The sequence below is a fragment of the Eubalaena glacialis genome, chromosome 10, assembly GCF_028564815.1.
Source record: "Eubalaena glacialis isolate mEubGla1 chromosome 10, mEubGla1.1.hap2.+ XY, whole genome shotgun sequence".
NCBI lineage: Eukaryota > Metazoa > Chordata > Mammalia > Artiodactyla > Balaenidae > Eubalaena > Eubalaena glacialis.
Genome location: NC_083725.1, coordinates 49,530,900 through 49,549,000, shown reverse-complemented (window position 1 = coordinate 49,549,000; position 18,101 = coordinate 49,530,900). Strand labels below are relative to the sequence as shown.

Here is an 18,101-nt window from a genome sequence, read left to right as displayed (position 1 = left end):
TGGGCGTTGTGAAGAGCAGCCAGGGGCATCTCACTCTCACTATGGAGGTGGACTTTGTACACACAGACCTACTCATACACACGGGACGACACATATTCACATACACTTCAGTGTGGAAGGGGCACAAATTCATCAGAATGCAGAAATGTTTTATTTCATAACGGCCAGATAGTTAAGTATTCAATAATAGGTGCGGAGAGGGAGGGAGGAGGGAGGGTTTACACTTCCCCATCGACAGTACTCCTTTCTGAAATCTGAGACACTTAAGGAATAAAGAACCACATTGAGCTCCATGGTTCTCTACCTTGACTTGGGGAACTTAGATCCCAGCTATTTTAACATGAAATGGATGGGGCGCCTAGATCTAAGGCATAAGGAAATCTAGTTGGGAACTATCTCCTAAGCCGCGGTGGAGTGCTCTCACATTGGTTACCAGAGCAGAGCTTGTGGTTAGTCACTCTGGTGGGATCTGCTGGGTTCCTTTTGAGGTCATCTTTAGGAGTAACTGCATCTCCATGTAGGGAGGGCTAAGGTGACCGTTGTCAACTTTTCTGCTAGAGTTTGACATTTAGCTGCCAGGAGTCAGCATTCAGAGGATGCTTAAAATGCCCTAAGGGATACTTACAAAATGAGAGATATGGAGGCTGACAGGGTCCAAAAACATTCCAGCAAATATACTCAAAAGGAAATATAAGGCCAGATGAGCTCCCGAGAAAAAGTGGGGTAGCTCTGAGAGTTTTGGCCACGGATGGCCACAAGTAATGGGAAGTGGCACAGGAAACTGTAACGGGGTAGAAGGATCTCAACCCCTTGATAGAGAAAGTTGATGATTTGGGGGTTGCTGATAATTCTTAGCACCCCAGTTCCCAGACTGAGACCTAAAGGTTGAAGGGGACAGCAAGAAAACCGGTTTTTCCCAAGTCTGCAGAAGAGCGACAGCCGTGGTTGGAAAACTAGAGGCCAAGACTGTCTTTGCTGTTTACACCTATAGAAGTTGTTGTTAGGAGCCCTTGGCTTAGGCTGAAAGAAAATGCAATGATTCTTATGAAATAGGTTAACAGAATCGTGAGGAGGGGATCGTTAGGGAGGGGCGACAGGAGGTGGAAATTCAAGTAAAGGAGCTAGTACCCAGAATTTGAACCATCAAGGGACACCTCTGTGTGTTCCTTTTAACCTGGTTAAAATCAGACTTTCGATTCTCAGACCTCCTTATCTCAGCAAATCAGAACACGCAAAGTTTGTTCCTTCCCTAGGACTTTCCCATTTCATTAAATGGTACCCCTGTCCATTTGTGTGGACCCCAGAATCTAGGAGTAATTTAAAATTTTTTCTCACTTTCTCTCTCCCCATACGTAATATAAATAAAACATACCCCAGATCCATGGACTATTTCTTTTCTGCTGCTACCCTCTGAGCCTTCGTCAGGTTTCACCTTGACCACACCCAGGCCTCCTCACTGGGCACCTTTGGTCCATCCTTGCCAACGTACATCCCATCTACACGCCACTCAGAGTGGAAGCAGCTCCCCCACTGGCCCCCCTTCGCACTCTAAGGGAAGGGCTGGCCTTGGCTCGCAAAGACCCTCGCCCATCCCGCTGGCCTTATCTTGTGCTGCTTTTGCTGGCTGTGCTCTGTATCGACTTGCTTTCTTCCAGTTGATCTTCTCCTCTAAGTCCTGCCTTAAGCCCCACTCGCAGGCGATTCCTCTACCTGGAATACTTTTCCCACTTCTCTACCCCCTGCCCTCAACCACTTTTTCCTCCTTGTCTGTCAACAGACTTCAACTCAAGCGTCTACCCCTGACCTCTCGGTATGACCTAGCCTCTCAGTCATTCCCTGTGCCTGTCACCCTGATTCTTTGGAGAGGGCTCATTACTTTTCAATACCTGGCTTTGTGTGTTTATCGTGTGATGGTGTGTGCCTGTCTCTCTCCCCGAGAACGTAAGCTTCATGAGAGCAGGTACCTTGTCTGTCTGCTCCACTCTTTCCTCAGTGACCAGAGCAGTGCTGATTCCGATGGGGAGAGCACATTAAATATCTGTGGGATGGAGGGTTGAAGCTGCTTCACTCAACCTAGCTTGGACCGTGCGTCAGTGATGACCCCTGGCAGTAGAAACCATCCATAGTGCCCATGTGGTTGGGCTTCCCTCCTCTCCCCACCACGGCCCTGGGGTCTGACTGCTGGTCTTCTGTTCCCTTGCAGCCGCCCCTGCCAGCTTCCTTTCCCATCAACGGTGCAGCAGCACAGCCCGATGTCCTCCCAGAACTCCTCCGTCAGCGGGCCGCTGCACTCGGTGTCCCTGCCACCTCCACCTCCGATGACCCTGGCAGCCTCGCAGCCCACGCCAGCCGCCTCCCCCAGCCAGCAGCTTGGTCCGGATGCATTTGCGATCGTGGAGCGAGCCCAGCAGATGGTGGAGATCCTAACGGAGGAGAACCGGGTGCTGCACCAGGAACTTCAGGGTTACTACGACAACACCGACAAGCTCCACAAGGTACCGGACTTCCCTAGGGGAGGGGAGGGAGAAAGTTCTCTGGAAGGGGAACACAATTCCTCACCTGCCCATGGCGGGTTGATTCCCTGACTCACTGGCCAAAGTTTAACTAGACCCCTTTTTATGCCAGGCACCGAGCAAGGCTTTAGGGAGACAAAAATAAATATGCCACGGTGTCTTCCTTGGAGGAGCTTATAGTCCAAAAGGGGCAGAGTTGCCTAAGTTAAACCTGCAGTAGGACATCAAGAGGCTGCAGGAGGGGCAGCAGAGGTGCCCCTGGACCTGAGACTCAGAGGCTGAGTAGCATTTCCCCAGATGGACAGTGTGGAAAAGGGGACACCGAGAGTAACACAAAGCAGTGAGTTGAGAGAGACAGGTTTTTCCTTTAAATCTGGGATCTCAGACAGGAACCTTGTGATTGCCATGTTGGTTTCATTAGCTGGTTTCTGCAAAAAGCAGCGATGTCTCAGCACTGAGGGCAGAGTACAGGTTACTGCGCGCTCTCCTTATGCTTATGACTTAACAGGTGGGGAGATGCTGCGTATTTCCAGCCTGTGTCATTGTCGTGGGAATATTAGGATGTACGGCAGCCTTCATTCTTAGGGCTTTACGCTGAAAGCCAAAGTCAGCAGGAAGACATCCAGCGAGAGTGAAATCACAGGCAGTGATTTCATGATGACCCACATGCCAGCACCTGAAATGCCGCAGGTAGAAAGGAAGAGGTGAGGGGCAAAAGTCATAGGATCTTTTTTTTTTTTTTTTAAGCAATGTTTTGTTAAAATTTTATTTATTTATTTATTTTTAACATCTTCATTGGGGTATAATTGCTTTCCAATGTTGTGTTAGTTTCTGCTATATAACAAAGTGAATCAGCTATATATATACATATATCCCCTCCCTCTTGCGTCTCCCTCCCACCCTCCCTATCCCACCCAGTCATAGGATCTTTTCGGGCAGCAGAGCCCCAGGGCACTCGAGTTTCCTTTCTGGAGGCAAGGAGGCATGGGTGGTAGAAGGCATCTCGTAAGAGTCTGGGTGCCTGCTCTGTCCTGGGCAGTCAGGGGCTTTTGTAAAGAGAAAGGGTGAGAATGTAAACTCACCTGGCTACAGAAGCATTGCCACTTGGTTCTGTGTAACAGGACATGCTCCTGGCTGGCCCATGGTGTTCGCTGTGCCGTGTTGATCTCTCAGTTAAGCCTGGCCTTTCTGCTGGTCTGGGGGTCAGAACAGTCAGCCCCTGTGATTCCCTGAGGGCTGGCAGCAGTCAGCTGGGAGCAGTGGGTGGAATGATGCAAACATTCACAGACAGGACCTGCCCCAGCTCATTTGTGCAGAGCTTCCACCGAGAGGGTCTGGAGCTCCCTGGAGTCAAGACCAGGCTTGGCCCGGAGAAGTCTGGCTGCCGTTATTGGAGGGGAACAAATGAGGGCCGGGAACCAGCGGGCTGCCTAAGGATGGAGGCCTCACTCCCAGCCTCAGTCGTACCCTTAGAAGTTGGGAAACACGTGCTGGCTCCTGGCCTTGGCTGGAAGTCACTGCTTAGGCCCAGGCTTGCCTCTGATGCTTCCTGGGGTAGCTTCTTTCCTGGTACAGGCTGAAAATTGGGAAAGGCCAACTCAGCATTTCCTGGGAAATCAGTCATTTTTTTCTTCTCCCTAGTGAAGCCCTATGGCAGACGCTTTCAGGAGCCGTGCAGACTCACCTGAGGGCAGAGTGTGGTTCTCTGTCTTTTCCATGGATATTTTTGAACAGTTGCAAGGAGGCTGCATAAATTGGGAGGTCTTGTGATTCTCTGTTGACTTTTTATTAAGATACACTTTTTTATGGGCCTGTAACATACATCTTTTTTTTTTTTTTTTTGGCCGCGCGTCATGTGGATCTTAGTTCCCCGACCAGGGTTTGAACCTGCACCCCCGGCGTTGGATGCATGGCATCTTAACCGCTGGACCGCCAGGGAAGTCCCCTATACGTCTATTTCTTGATGTTGATGCCCATTTTCATTTTGAAAACCAAAATCAGCCTCCCAGTGACTCATTTTCCCTGCACAGGGGATGACTCTTTTTTCTTTTTTTTTTTTTTTAATTTATTTTTATTTTTGGCTGTGTTGGGTCTTTGTTGCTGTACGCGGGCTTTCTCTAGCTGCGGTGAGGAGGGGGCTACACTTCGTTGTGGTGCGCGGGCTTCTCATTGAGGTGGCTTCTCTTGTTGCGGAGCACAGGCTCTAGGCGCACGGGCTTCAGTAGTTGTGGCACGCGGGCTCGGTAGTTGTGACTCTCGGGCTCTAGAGCGCAGGCTCAGTAGCTGTGGCGCACGGGCATAGTTGCTCCACGGCACGTGGGATCCTCCCGGACCAGGGCTCGAACCCGTGTTCCCTGTATTGGTAAGCGGATTCTTAACCACTGTGCCACCAGGGAAGCCCGGGGATGACTCTTAAACTTTGTGACCAAAAGCATTTTGATGACTTAAGGAGAAAAATCAAAAGCTGTGTCCCTTCTGGATTCCCAGACTCCTTCAGTCCCTTGAATGTCATGAATGGTTCCATAAATATTATATTTCATTAACCTGTCATATGTTGAGCTGGAATTGTCAATTTGAAAACTCAGGTTTTGATGGATACTTGCCATATTTATCACTAAGTTCCATAACTCTTCTCAGCAGCTAGGGCCAAGAGACAGAGAGCGGCGTGAAATCGTGACTTGACAGTTGAAGGCTTGTGTTCCCGAGGTCATCCTAGTCCAGGCCTCACGGCTCCGCTGTGTCTCAGCAGCTGCTTATTTAAGCCTCAGGTCTAGGGAGAGGCCTGTCCAATGAGGTGACTTTACTCCTTGGGGATGATGACCCCCACTTTGGGTGGAACCATGGTGCTGCGCCGTAGGGTGTGGCTGCCCAGTGCCAGTGGCAGGAGCATCCAACCTAGAATCCTTCCTCACAGCTTCGGGGGCACTCGCAGAGATTCATCGTCAGGGCAGAACCAAAAATAGATGAATTTTTAATTGCAGTGCTTAGCCTGCGTGCACTGAGCCAGGAACACAGCAGGAAACAACAACTAAACTCAGAGGCTGCCAAAGTACTGCCTGGAAACGAAGACCCTGTTTCCAGAGAGGCACAAGGTGGTGATTATCCCTGTTAGTGTTGGAATGATGGCTGGGGACCCCCAGAAAGAGCAGTGGTTTTTCTTTATTTCCTTTTGGGCACTCATTTTGCTTCTTTTTCCTCCCAGTTTCCCTGAAACATAGTTCATGGACGGAATTTCCAGCTGGACCAGACTATGAGCTGGTTGGCGTCAGAAGCCATCAGGGTGGAGATGGACGTTTGAAGGGAAAGGGCTCCATGTTTACTGTTCCCCCGGGCTTGCTTTAGCAAAGACCCTCTTCTTTTGTCAGCGAAACAGCGGTGGCTGTGATTGGGCAGTCTGAGGCTTGGATGGCAGGCCTGTCTTCGATTCTGTAGGTCCCTGAGCTGTCAGGGAACAAGCCAGTTTCTAGAGCTGGAAAGGGCTGAGATTTTCTCCGGACACTTTTTTGTGCATTTGCTTCATGGCAGCAATGCCAGTGAAAGCTGTGTGAGGCTTTCCCCTCTGCTCGTAGCTCTATTTCTGGGCCAGGGAGTGCTTCTCCATGTGATTTCAGGGGATCTTGCAAGCCTGGCCTAAGAGCTTCCTGATGTCTAGGCTGGAAAGCAGGATGGGAGCTATGGAGGCAAACCCAGTATCCTCTTCACACGATCATCCTCAGACTCTGAACTGGCCCAGATGTCCGTATATCAAAGGCAGCCTCTCCACCTCCCTTCACCTCTAACACACATCAAGGGGAACTGAAGATGTTCTGGAGCAGCCGATGTGAAGAAGAGGGTGTGGTTCTCCTTCTGAAGGAGTATGCAGTCAGAAACTGTAGAGCTTTAGACTAAAAATTATTTCAATAATTCTAGTCCAGTTTCCCACCCCTTAGAAGCCCTTGCTTCATGTCTCGGAAAAGAAGTCATTCATTTTTTACTTGAATGTTGCTAGAAAAGAGAAGTTCACTACTGGGTAGACTTTTGGGAGAGGTAGTTAGGAAATTCTTCCATATGTTGAATCACTGTCTCATCTCATTAACTTGCTGCGTTTAGTTGTACTTCTGTCCTCTCCGGTCACACTGAAGGAGACTCATCTGTCTCCACCACGACAGGTATCGCTTCTTACAGGAAATACATTGTTCAGAACTATGACCCTTGCCCTTTCTCTCTTGGTAGCTACAAGCACATAACCCTGACCCAGTTCCTGTCTGCCTGAGTATCTGAGACGGTAAACTATGCTGTCTCGGGGACGCTACAGTTTCCCTTTATAGCGTGCGGACAGAAGTTCTTTTCATGAAAGGAAAGAAACCACAACCGGGTGTAGTTTTATCAATGTCCAAGTCTGTCTTTAGGAGTTATAAATATAAAGATTGAGTAAACCGTCAGTACTTTTGTCATAGGAAGGCACAGGTCTAGGGCTGTAGGGACTGTTTCTGCCCTCAGGTAGCTGACAGTCAAATCAGAGACACAAAATGCATCAGAATTCCAGATGAAAGTATGTGACATCAGATGGAGGGAAGTTCCTATGGGTGGCCTAGTTGAGGAAGGCATCCTAGTTGCCCTGGGCTTGAAACATGAGCACTGTCTCACGGTGGACACCTCAGGGTTTCTGGTGCCCTCAGCTTCCTTGGGGACTAGGTGATGCCTTCGGTCTAGATGGGGATGGTCCAACTGTCCAAAAACAAAGGCCACCTTTTACAGATGGAATTAGCGTAGAAATGGTGGTATATTTTGGAGCCATCTCTTCTGAAAACAAAATTAAAAGGAAGGAGCATAATTTGCGGTAGAACTGTGAACAGGATTCAGGACGTGCTGTTCTTTCTGCTGCCACATGACTAATCACTCATGATATCTTTGGAAGAGATAGAAAGGCCTTGTAGAAATGAGGGGACTGTGGAACAACCAACTCTGCTATGAGGAGGCCTTTGGGAGCATCCCCTGGTGCCGAAGGGAGCCTTGGTGTTGGGCCCCTCCCTGGTTGGAGGCCACTGAGCAGAAGTCCTGATGCCCTCCAGCCTCTTCACCCACCTCTTCTCAGATGGGTCTTGGCTCCGTCTGTAACCTCCGGGGCATTGACCACATTCGGTCTCCTTCTTGAAGTTTTTGGCTTCCCGGCTGCAATGGCACCCCTGGCATCAGTCTCTCTCCTGGGTTCTCCTGCCCCGCCTTCTCCTGCAGTGTCAGCGCTCCCATCCTTGGCCCTCTGATCTTCTGTTGATCTCCCTAAGTGGTCTCACTTTGTGACTTCATCTGTCATCTATGCACAGGGAAACAACTGCCCACCTGACTTTCAGACCTGTCTCTTTCCTGCTAACTGTTCTGCAGGCACTTCAGACATGGTATCTCCAAAACCAGACTTTTGGTTTTGGTAAACCTGTTTCTCTTATCATTTATCTTGGTTAAGTCTTGTTACTCTGTCTTCTAAGCTATGAATGTCTGTGATTTCTTTCTCCCTTACCGTCCAGAACAGTCACGGAGACCTATTGATTCTACTCTTCAGTGTCTTTGGAATTTGTCCTTTTAGTAATCTGGGTTCATGCCCTTGTCCTGTCATTAAGCTGTTTATGTTCGCTTCTTACCTGGATTCCTTTCTCCTGCCTTCTCTCCCTACACCCACCCTGCAACCCCATCCTTTAATATGATCTCCATAAAACCTCAGGTGCGATTTATGCTGCTGTCCCCTCCCCAAGCTCTCCCCCCCACACACAATTACCTTTGCCCGTAAAGTCCTTCCTTATGGCGCTTGCTCCTGCCACTTGCCCCTTGCTGTCATCCCCAGATGACCTGTCATGTCAGAGACATGCACTTCCCTTCGTGGCTCTGTCTTGGCTCACGCCCTGTCTTCTGCCAAGAATGCCAAAGCCCTTTGGCCTTTTCTTTTCTGCTTGGCAAATTCCTGTTCATCCCTCAGGACTCATTTAAAATGGCATTTTCTCTGGAATCTTTTTTATAGAAACCCCTTCTCACCCCTGTAAAATTAATAACTTTGTCTCTAGGCTACCATAGCATTAAATCACCACACCCCTTGTCACATTGCACTGTAGAAGCATATGTATCTGCATACAGGCCAGCTCTAGGCTGTGAGACCCTAAAGACCAGGAATTGTCTTATATCTGTTTCCTCGGCACCCAGACACATAGTAAGTGTGCAATAGGTATCTGTTAGGGTATGTATTACTTATAGGAGTCTCAGCAGGGACTTTTTTTTTTCTTTTTTTTTTTATTAATTAATTTATTTATTTTTGGCTGTGTTGGGTCTTCGTTTCTGTGCAAGGGCTTTCTCTAGTTGTGGCGAGCGGGGGCCACTCTTCATCGTGGTGTGTGGGCCTCTCACTATCGCGGCCTCTCTTGTTGCGGAGCACAGGCTCCAGACACGCAGGCTCAGTAGTTGTGGCTCACGGGCCCAGTTGCTCCGCGGCATGTGGGATCTTCCCAGACCAGGGCTCGAACCCGTGTCCCCTGCATTGGCAGGCAGATTCTCAACCACTGCGCCACCAGGGAAGCCCAGCAGGGACTTTTTGATCTGGGCAATTGGAGTTCTGGCAGTCGGGGTGTCTGCCTTATGGTGACATAGCTCTCTGTGGAGGGACCAAAACACGGTGCAGGTCTCTTGGTGCCCAGGGAGAGGCGCTAATGTTCTCAACCCTGCCACTTTGCCTCTGATTCCAACTTTTGGTAGCCAGGTTTGCAGGTACTCTTTACCCTTTCTCCTGCATTTATGTTATACAACAATAAAATGGGATTTATTAATTTCTACTTTAAAACGTGCTATTATGTTAGACTCCTGTTCTATCAGTTATAGCTACTTGTTATAGATTTATATATGCCGTAGATTAAAGGCTTTCCCAGTGACAGCTCTTGATTTCGTGAAATACAAAAAAAAAAAAAATGGTTTTTTATCCCATGTCTTTCAACTCCCACATATAAAGGGGTTTTCTATGGTTTACAGTTAGATACAAATCCATTAGTCCTTTATATAGATAATTTCATAGACAAAGGGATAACAAGGCTGAGCGATGAAACCTCTCTTCGTGTGGATTTTATGTTCCTTTGGGGATGGGTAGGAGGGTCTCAGGAGAGCACTGTACTTGGAGTCAGGAAATTAGACTTCTACTTGTGATCCTTTAGTTTTCCTGTACTTTAATATTTTCCTCACATTAACTAGGAAAAATAATAATAGTTGTAAATTGCCATACTTAATATAAGCGGTTTAAGTTATGTTTATTTTATGTTTATTATTTTTTTAAACATTATATTTTACTTTATTTTAGTTTTTGGCTGTGTTGAGTCTTTGTTGATACACGCGGGCTTTCTCTAGTTGCATCAAGCGGGGACTACTCTTCGTTGCAGTGCGCGGGCTTCTCATTGTGGTGGCTTCTCTTGTTGTGGAGCACGAGCTCTAGGCATGCGGGCTTCAGTAGTTGTGGCACATGGCTCAGTAGTTGTGGCTCGCGGGCTCAGTGGTTGTGGCTAGCGGGCTTAATTGCTCCGCACCAATTGGGATCTTCCCGGACCAGAGCTCAAACCCGTGTCCCCTGCGTTGGTAGGTGGATTCTTAACCACTGCGCCACCAGGGAAGTCCTAAGTTATGTTTAAATTCACCCCTTCCTGATATTTGTACCAAGAGACTATTACCAGGTGACATCAGATGGTCCCACCAGACTTGTGAGTCTGTAATTCACAGGATCCTAATGTGGCCCTGGGAAACAGATGGGGGGGTGGTGGAGTCGGTTGCAGGATTTGGTAGACAAACTTAAGACACAGAAAGGCTGCATTGAAGATACAGCCTTCACAGCCGGAGTATCGAAGAATCAGCATAGCTAAGGCATGGGTGGGAATGTCAGAAGTCTCACTTTCGTGCTGCTTCTTTCTTTCAGTTTGAAAAAGAACTTCAGAGAATCTCGGAAGCCTATGAGAGCCTGGTCAAGTCTACCACCAAGCGAGAGTCGCTGGACAAGGCGATGAGAAACAAACTCGAAGGCGAGATTCGAAGGCTCCATGATTTCAACAGAGACCTCCGAGGCATGTCAAGTTCACTCATGTTTTCTCTACCCTAAACGCCCCGTGTTGCTGACAGCCTGACTTCAGGTCCAAGTTATGTTACATAACCTTGTAAATCCCAACCCCCTGGGAAAGGGGCACCAGAGAGCAGAAGTGTTCTTTTCACGTTGTAGGTTGTAGGTTGCAGCACTGAGCCTGAGAAGTGACAACCTCTATGCACGAGTCCCTGACAGGGAGGGAGTATGTGTGCAGCTCCTTCTTGCTTTAAAAGTACTTAACATGACTTGTGTTGTGAATGGGAATGTCTGAAAAGACCAATGTTCCATGCACAACCCTTGCCACATCAAGCTGAGGCATTTAGTTGCATTCTTTGAAAGCCAACAGTTAACACTTGCTTGGTATATAGTGTAGAAGGCAGAGTTAGACACATGTCCCTCTTGGAGAAAAAAAAAAACCTACAGTTGTGAAAAGAGTAGATATATATCAACTTCCTGAAAGCTATGGGCCCCCTGTTACAGGATCTTGGCAACCTCCAACACGCAGAATGATCTGACCCATGAAATCATACTTCACTTTCAGTCAGCCAAGCCATTTTTCAGTTCCCTCGTGTCAAAAGACTCAGTGTACTGGCAGTCTGTAGCTGGAACCTACCTTTTTTTTTTTTATTACTGCAAACCCTTTAGTCTTGGGTATTATGTAAACTCAATAAAGACTTGTTAGGCTGAATTATTTAATTGAATAGATGAAGATTGACCAAATGGCATGAGCAAACCTAGAACTCACTGAGTAGAATCTTCATCCATTAGGTCATCTTGACTTGTTTCCTGGTATTTATTTAATTGTTATTTTTAATTTTTTGCTTCCCAGCTATAGAGGGCTGATGGTCAAGGTTAGAGGAGGGCTGGGTTTGAGGCCAAGGGGACTCAACCCCTTTTCGAGGACTCTGCTGGCCTTGCAGGAACCTGTTCTTCTCTGCCTGCCACTGGTGCACACCTTGGCATTAGATTGCATAAAGGCACAGCGTGGCGTCTAAGGACTTTTCTTTTTGATGTTCTGGAGCGTCTTGTTCCCCCCCAAGAGTTGTTCAATTTGGGGCTCCTCCCTGGGCATCTCTCCCTACCCAGCTCTCAGCACCCAGGTCATTTGCCTGTTGGAGGATGACTTAAATGCACGTGCATTTCTTTGTAATCGTTTCCTCTCTGTGCACAGATCGACTGGAGACTGCCAACAGGCAGCTGTCCAGCAGGGAGTATGACGGACACGAAGACAGAGCGGCCGAGGGGCTTTACGCTTCCCAGAGTGAGTCTCCATGCTTACCTATCCCAACTGGGTAGTTTTAAAAACTGGGGGCCTGAGGAAAGAACCCTGTTAGTTTTAAGTAAGTTTTGTGCTGCTTGCTTTTTGTCTGTTAATTTAACATATAAGCTGTTAGGCTGAAGATGAGACCCACCTAGGTCTGCCAGAGACAAAGCCAAGGTTGATGTGTATTATTTCAGCAAAGTTTATTCCGACCTCCTTAGCTACAGTTTCTGTTTCTCCCTAATGCCCTCCGTGGGTATTATAGAGTACTTCCTGGCACTCACCACTTGGACTAAGGCACAGTTCTTTTTCCCCATGGAAAGGGAAGGAAGCCTGTGGTGGGATTTGCTCTTTCGTCACATTCTGTGTGTGCCTAGGTTGAGCAGTTCTGGACTGGCTGCCCCTGGCATCATGAAGCCACCTAAACGTTCCCAGCACGTGCCTCAGTAGGTGATGCTCGCTTGCAAACCATCGAGCCCATTTCAGCCAGGAATAAAACGGCTTCCTGTGCCTCGAGATTTATTGGGAGAATATTCTATTAATTTCACCAGAGACAAATGACAGAAGCAAGTGGGTTTTGAGAAACCATCGATTAAGGTTCGAATTTCTGCACATTCATTCATTGTCCAAGTCAGAAATGTAAAAATCCAACTGGCTTTTTTGGGAAACTGTTTAGAAAACTGAATTCATTTCTCTGTCATAATTCTCAACAACATTGTGAGTTAAGTGCTCACAAACTAAAGACAGTTTGAACAACAAAAAGTCCTGTGCTCAGACTCTGGCCATCCATTGTATAATGGTGGTATTCTGATGCCTGGGTCCCTCAACACAGCTCTACATTTTCAAGGCTGGGAAACAATTGGTTAAACTTTCTAATTTCCAGTACTATTCGTTGGGGTTAAGCGCCTTTGTTTTTCCAAGATTTACTCATGATTGCACTCCAGTTTGAGTCTCAGGTTCATTTTTAAAATTCTATTTTCGCAAATGGACACTAATACAGTCTTGGGCTTTTGCATCAGATTCCTTTGCAGTCTTGCAGTTAGGTGAATTGGCCCATGCTCCAGACTCACATACAAAGCTATATATATCAGCGTCTTGAATTATTCACTTTCCTAACAAAAGTTATTTCTTCTCATGGGTGCAGTAGATTTACCATTTCATCTGAGCTTTCATTTGAAAAATGAGTCATCTGTACTATTTGCAATTAGGATTTTGACACCTTAATTTTGGGTGATCGTGTGCTTAGGTAGAGTAAGTATCTTTGTGGCAGTTATGTCAGTGATGTCACTTTGCTGATACTCTGCCTTCTTGTCAGGGGCTATTATTTTGTCACTTAGTTTGGGTCAAAATGGAAACGTCAGTGAGTTTCATCTGATGGGCATTTGCTGTAACCTCCCAGCCTAGGCTGTGCTAATGGACTAATAGGTTTTGGTGTCGTGTGAGTTCAGAAATGTTCCCAAAGATTTTAACCTTCTGGCTCAAAACTAAAACATCAATAACGTAGGCAAAGAGGCCCTTCCAGCTTTACAGGGAATGATTTGTTCTGTGCAAACATACGCTGCTGTGTTCCAGAGGCGTAAACAAGAGAGTCCAGGGGCATTTTTCAACTGTTGAAATGTGCCTCAGTGTTGACATGTGATGTAATTGCATCCTGGCAGGACATTTGAAGCAGGTTTGCTAACAGTGATAGCTAACCAATTTTTCAGTACCTGGTCTTTTCAGGACATGTTGTGCCTTCCTCACAGCTTTATAATTATTTGCATTAGCTTTTCGTCTCCTGGTGTAGCCAAGAGATGGACTTGAGATGTTATTTCAAATTTACAGTAGGTTTTTTTCTTAGTGAATTGGAAGAACTCTTTGTATATGAAGGAAATTAGCATGTCCCCTGCCAAATATAGTGCAGATATTTTCCCCAGTTGTTTTTTTATCTTTGAATATAGTGTTCTTTATCTTACAGAAGATTTTTCAAGTGACTGTATTTATGCCTTCTAGGTTTTATGTCATACTTAGAAATGTTTTTTCCACTCCAAAATTATAAACATATTCACCTATGTTTTCTTCAAGTATGTTTATTATTTCATTGTTTGCAAGGCTTATATTTTAGGGAGGCACAGAAGAAGAGAAATTCATGAAGAACTAACCTGTAGGCAAGGAGACTAGTTAACAGATATTTTAGTATCTGGGCAAGAGAGGTAGAGGTCCTGAACTAAGACAGAAGTAGTAGTGGAGGGTAGGAGACAGATAAACAAGTGACAAATTAGTAGGACTTGGTGACCAATTGAATAATGACAGTGAGAGAGAGAGAGAAAAGAGTGTGACTAGAGCCACTAGATGTATGATCATCCTTTACCAATAAAAAGCAGGAGGAGCAGGAGGAGTTGGGATTAAGTAACCAGTGAAGGTTTGAGCATGTTGAGTCATCTCATGCCCATAGCTAAGTGAGCAGGTGTAATAACAAAGTGCAGACGTACCCTGGAGGCTGGTGATGGGTGGTGCTCTCTGTCAGGCTTTCCTTTTAGCACGTGGGCACAGAATGGCAGGCACAAATGACTATCTCTCTTCGCAATTATTAATGTGTTCAGTTATCTGTATAGTTTTTTACAAGCTCTATTGTAAGAGTACTTTTCAGTGCCTAGTAATCATAATTATAAACATTGGGCACTCGAGAGGAGCCATCCTTTTTTTTTTTTTTTTAACATCTTTATTGGAGTATAATTGCTTTACAGTGGTGTGTTAGTTTCTGCTTTATAACAAAGTGAATCAGTTATACATATACATATGTTCCCATATCTCTTCCCTCTTGCATCTCCCTCCCTCCCACCCTCCCTATCCCACCCCTCTAGGTGGTCATAAAGCACAGAGCTGATCTCCCTGTACTATGCGGCTGCTTCCCACTAGCTATCTATTTTACTCCTTTTCAAATGAGTCTTTTGAGATTCTAATGCTTGGCTAAGAGAAAGGCAAGTCTGACTGCATAGCAAATAGTAGTGTCTTCTCTGGATCATGCCTACCAGGAGCTAAGGCTACGGTGGGAAGCCCCTGACAACCACCTTGGCCAGTGGAAAAGTTAGAAGGAAAGGGAATACTAACATGTTTGACTTTTTTGCTCGGTGTTCAAGTTGAAGCTCGGGGTCCGGGTCCAAGAACACCCAAGGCACTCTTGAAGCATGAGCGGTTGGGAGGACTTCTGTAAACTCTCAGCTAACGGAAGGGGAACATCCTTCCTGGCATGATTTCTAAATTTCCCTGCTGCCCAGAGTAGTTTTTCTTTAAAGGAACAGAATTCTGCTCTTTAGTTGGAGCCTGAGGAAGGCCTGGAAGGACTGCCTTGGTCATTACCACTTAGCTCTACAAGTAGAAATGGACATTCAACAGGGCGATAATCGTGCTCCTCTCGGACATGAGATTTGTCTGTATTAAAAATCTTGCTGAATGAAGTGTTTAGGAATTTGATGACTCTGAGGAGTGTTTTTCCCTATCACCTCATGGCATTGTGTTTTTCTCTTTGGAGGAATTCAAAAATTTGTGCGTGTGTTTTCTGGTTTTACTTATTTGTTTTTCCAAATATGTTTGCAGCCAAATTGCTCCTTAAAAACAGGGCATCTAGCCAATTTCCTTTCTGATCTGGCTGAGTGAAACTGGGACTTCTTGGTCCTTTAGCTTTTTTAACTTACTGAGATTCCTAGTTTTCCCATTCACTTATTTGTCACATGTATGTGTGTGTGCTTGTGTACACACACACACACACACACCAGACACAGGCCACTGTCCACTAAACGCAGTGCCCTGGGAATGTCTGTCATCATTCTTAGCTCTGTCTTCTAAATAAGTGAAATGTTTTAACTGTTTCTTTCTGAAAATTGGTAACTCTGCAGAATTTCCATCGCTAGTAGGTCAGAAAGCCAAAAATAAAATATTAGATGTGGGGAAACTAGACTGGCACAGATGATCTTCTTATATTCTTGAGTGGAGGGGGAGCTGATTAGCTCTGGCACACTTGTATTATTCCAGGATGAAACCCAGTCATGTTACAGGATGGCCATCAACTCATCTCCCCACCTCCACCCCCTTAGGATTCTTTAGGCCCCATGGATTCAGCATATTCGGTTAAACTGAAGTCTATGTAAGTCAGATTCTGGCTTTTGTTAAATGTCCCTGTCTAAGAAAAAAAGGTTTTTTGGACATTCATTTATTTGTTTAAATTAATAAGTAATGGGTGTAAATCAGTCAAGACTAATTCATAGGATTTGATTTCCCTTATAATCCCCATGGGTTTAAAAATGAACCAAAAAGAAGTGTGGGACCACTCCATTAAAAATAATAGTAACTTGCCATTTTCAATGTATCTTATAATCGTCATCTTACCCTTGAATTTTGTCTTAGGTACTTTGATTTTCTGTCTCTTATACAACATAAAAGAGACAAAAATAATTTCCTAAAAGAAAATCTCTGGTTTTTGTATTTCCTCTAAGGGCTTGTGTGAAACACAAAGCAGAAACTACAATGACATAAACATTAATTCTGTTGACCTACATAGAGCATAAGGAGCTTATTCTGAATCCTCACTGGGTTTCATTACATCATGTTGTGGGTTTCTATCAGGCTTCAGTAGGAAGGAGAGGTTAGATGTTATCACACGTGGATGCACTGGGCTTCTTCCTCCTCTGTGGGCCTGCTGGTGCTTGCAGCTCCTGACTCAATGGGAAACCCCTACTACAAGCACCTACTCTGCCTACATTCTCTGTGGGCACCATTCCTTTGCATGGATCTCCTCCACTAGGTGAGAGAACTATAGGCATTCTTTACCAACATCCATCCCCAACCCTCATTAAAACCCTTTGGATCTTTATGTACCTGGCACTCAATAAATGTTTATTGAGGGACTGAGTAAAAGTGGGAAATCCCTGTAACAACAGGCTTGAAATTCTCATCATGGTGCATCAGTATCAAAATGTTCTTTTTAGCTCAATGTCTCACAGTCATGTTGGGAGCTACCTCTGGTTTTGCTCAGTTATTTCAAGCTATTAGGTGAAATTATTAATGAACTACCTTCAAAATAAGAAGCAACTTAAAAATGCTTGATTTTTTTTTTTTTTTTTTTTTTGCCTTCCACCTTCCCCCTTTCCTTCCTTCCTTGGTTTTTCAAATAGGAAGATATCCAGGTAAGGGAAATCTTCTACTATGAGGAACAGTAGTATTTTTTCATGAAAATGACTGCTCTATACTACAGTATAGTTGACTTCTGGTTCCCTGACTCCTTCTCTTTACTCTGCTGTGGTTATGTTGGAGATGAGAGCTGGCTATGGTATATGAAAGTTTTTGTAGCAGCCGGCCATATTTTCACACTAACCAATCCATAGACCATGCCAGACACCACAGATCAGCTACTGGGCAAAGGGGAAGGAATCGTCCACGAAGCCTGCCAAGATGCATCTCTTAAACCAAGAAAATTCTCTTGCCCTAAATTAATGATTCTCCTTTTAAGGAGATGATCTTTTAGATGACGTCTATATTTCGTAGGACTGTGCGATTCTAAAAAGCAAAGATTTTGTAGGCATGGGCTAAAGCAACTAATCTTGGATCAGTTACTGCATCTTCTGGTTCCTGGGCTCTCACTGACGTGTTCAGTGACCTGAAGTTAGATGCTTAATCTCCCTGTACCTACATTTCCTCTAAAGAAATAGAGGAATAAATCTCCCCATTTAGGCAGCAGAGCTCTTTGGGCTAATCGGTGATAGGAAATGCAAAGAAGACTTTATACCACGCATTTATTCTGCAACACTTCTTCCTGCTCCTTTGCATCCTTCCTCCACCTTCTCTGAAAGGACCTGCCAGTTTTCAGGGTGGGGTCAATGGGCCGTGTTCCCAAAGAATGCCCGGGTGGCCCGCCGAGCCTTGCTGGGTTTGGAAGGCAGAGCATATGAGTGCTTAAGCCGCTTGATCAACCTTGACAGGCAGCACCAAGAAACTTCAAACCTCCATGACAACCAGCAGCGCACCCAGGCTGCAGGGCATCTGTTTATGTTCCATCAAATCTTCTCCCCAAGTGTGAAAAGTAATGTTCTTCAATTTAGACCGATTTTCCGTGCATAAAAAAACAGAACTGATGGCAGAACGGTCTCTTGGTCATGTGTTGATATCCAGTGTCTAACAGGTGAACGTGGCTTATGATTTTCACCTTGTTGGTTTTTAAATTATTTATTTGCTTAGCATTCCTGTTTGGGGATTGAAAAATCAAGTGTCTCGAACTTCA

General features: G+C 45.7%; 1 protein-coding gene across 2 annotated transcripts in view; it reads left to right on the top strand.

Moving 5' to 3' along the window:
* Positions 1-18,101, top strand: part of AMOTL1 (angiomotin like 1) — a 127,167-nt gene that overhangs the window by 77,273 nt on the left and 31,793 nt on the right. For both annotated transcript variants that reach the window (XM_061204038.1, XM_061204039.1), the window contains exons 4-6: positions 2,204-2,495; positions 10,426-10,570; positions 11,759-11,848. In XM_061204038.1, coding sequence (XP_061060021.1) covers positions 2,204-2,495; positions 10,426-10,570; positions 11,759-11,848 — 527 coding nt within the window. The remainder of the gene's footprint in view (positions 1-2,203; positions 2,496-10,425; positions 10,571-11,758; positions 11,849-18,101) is intronic.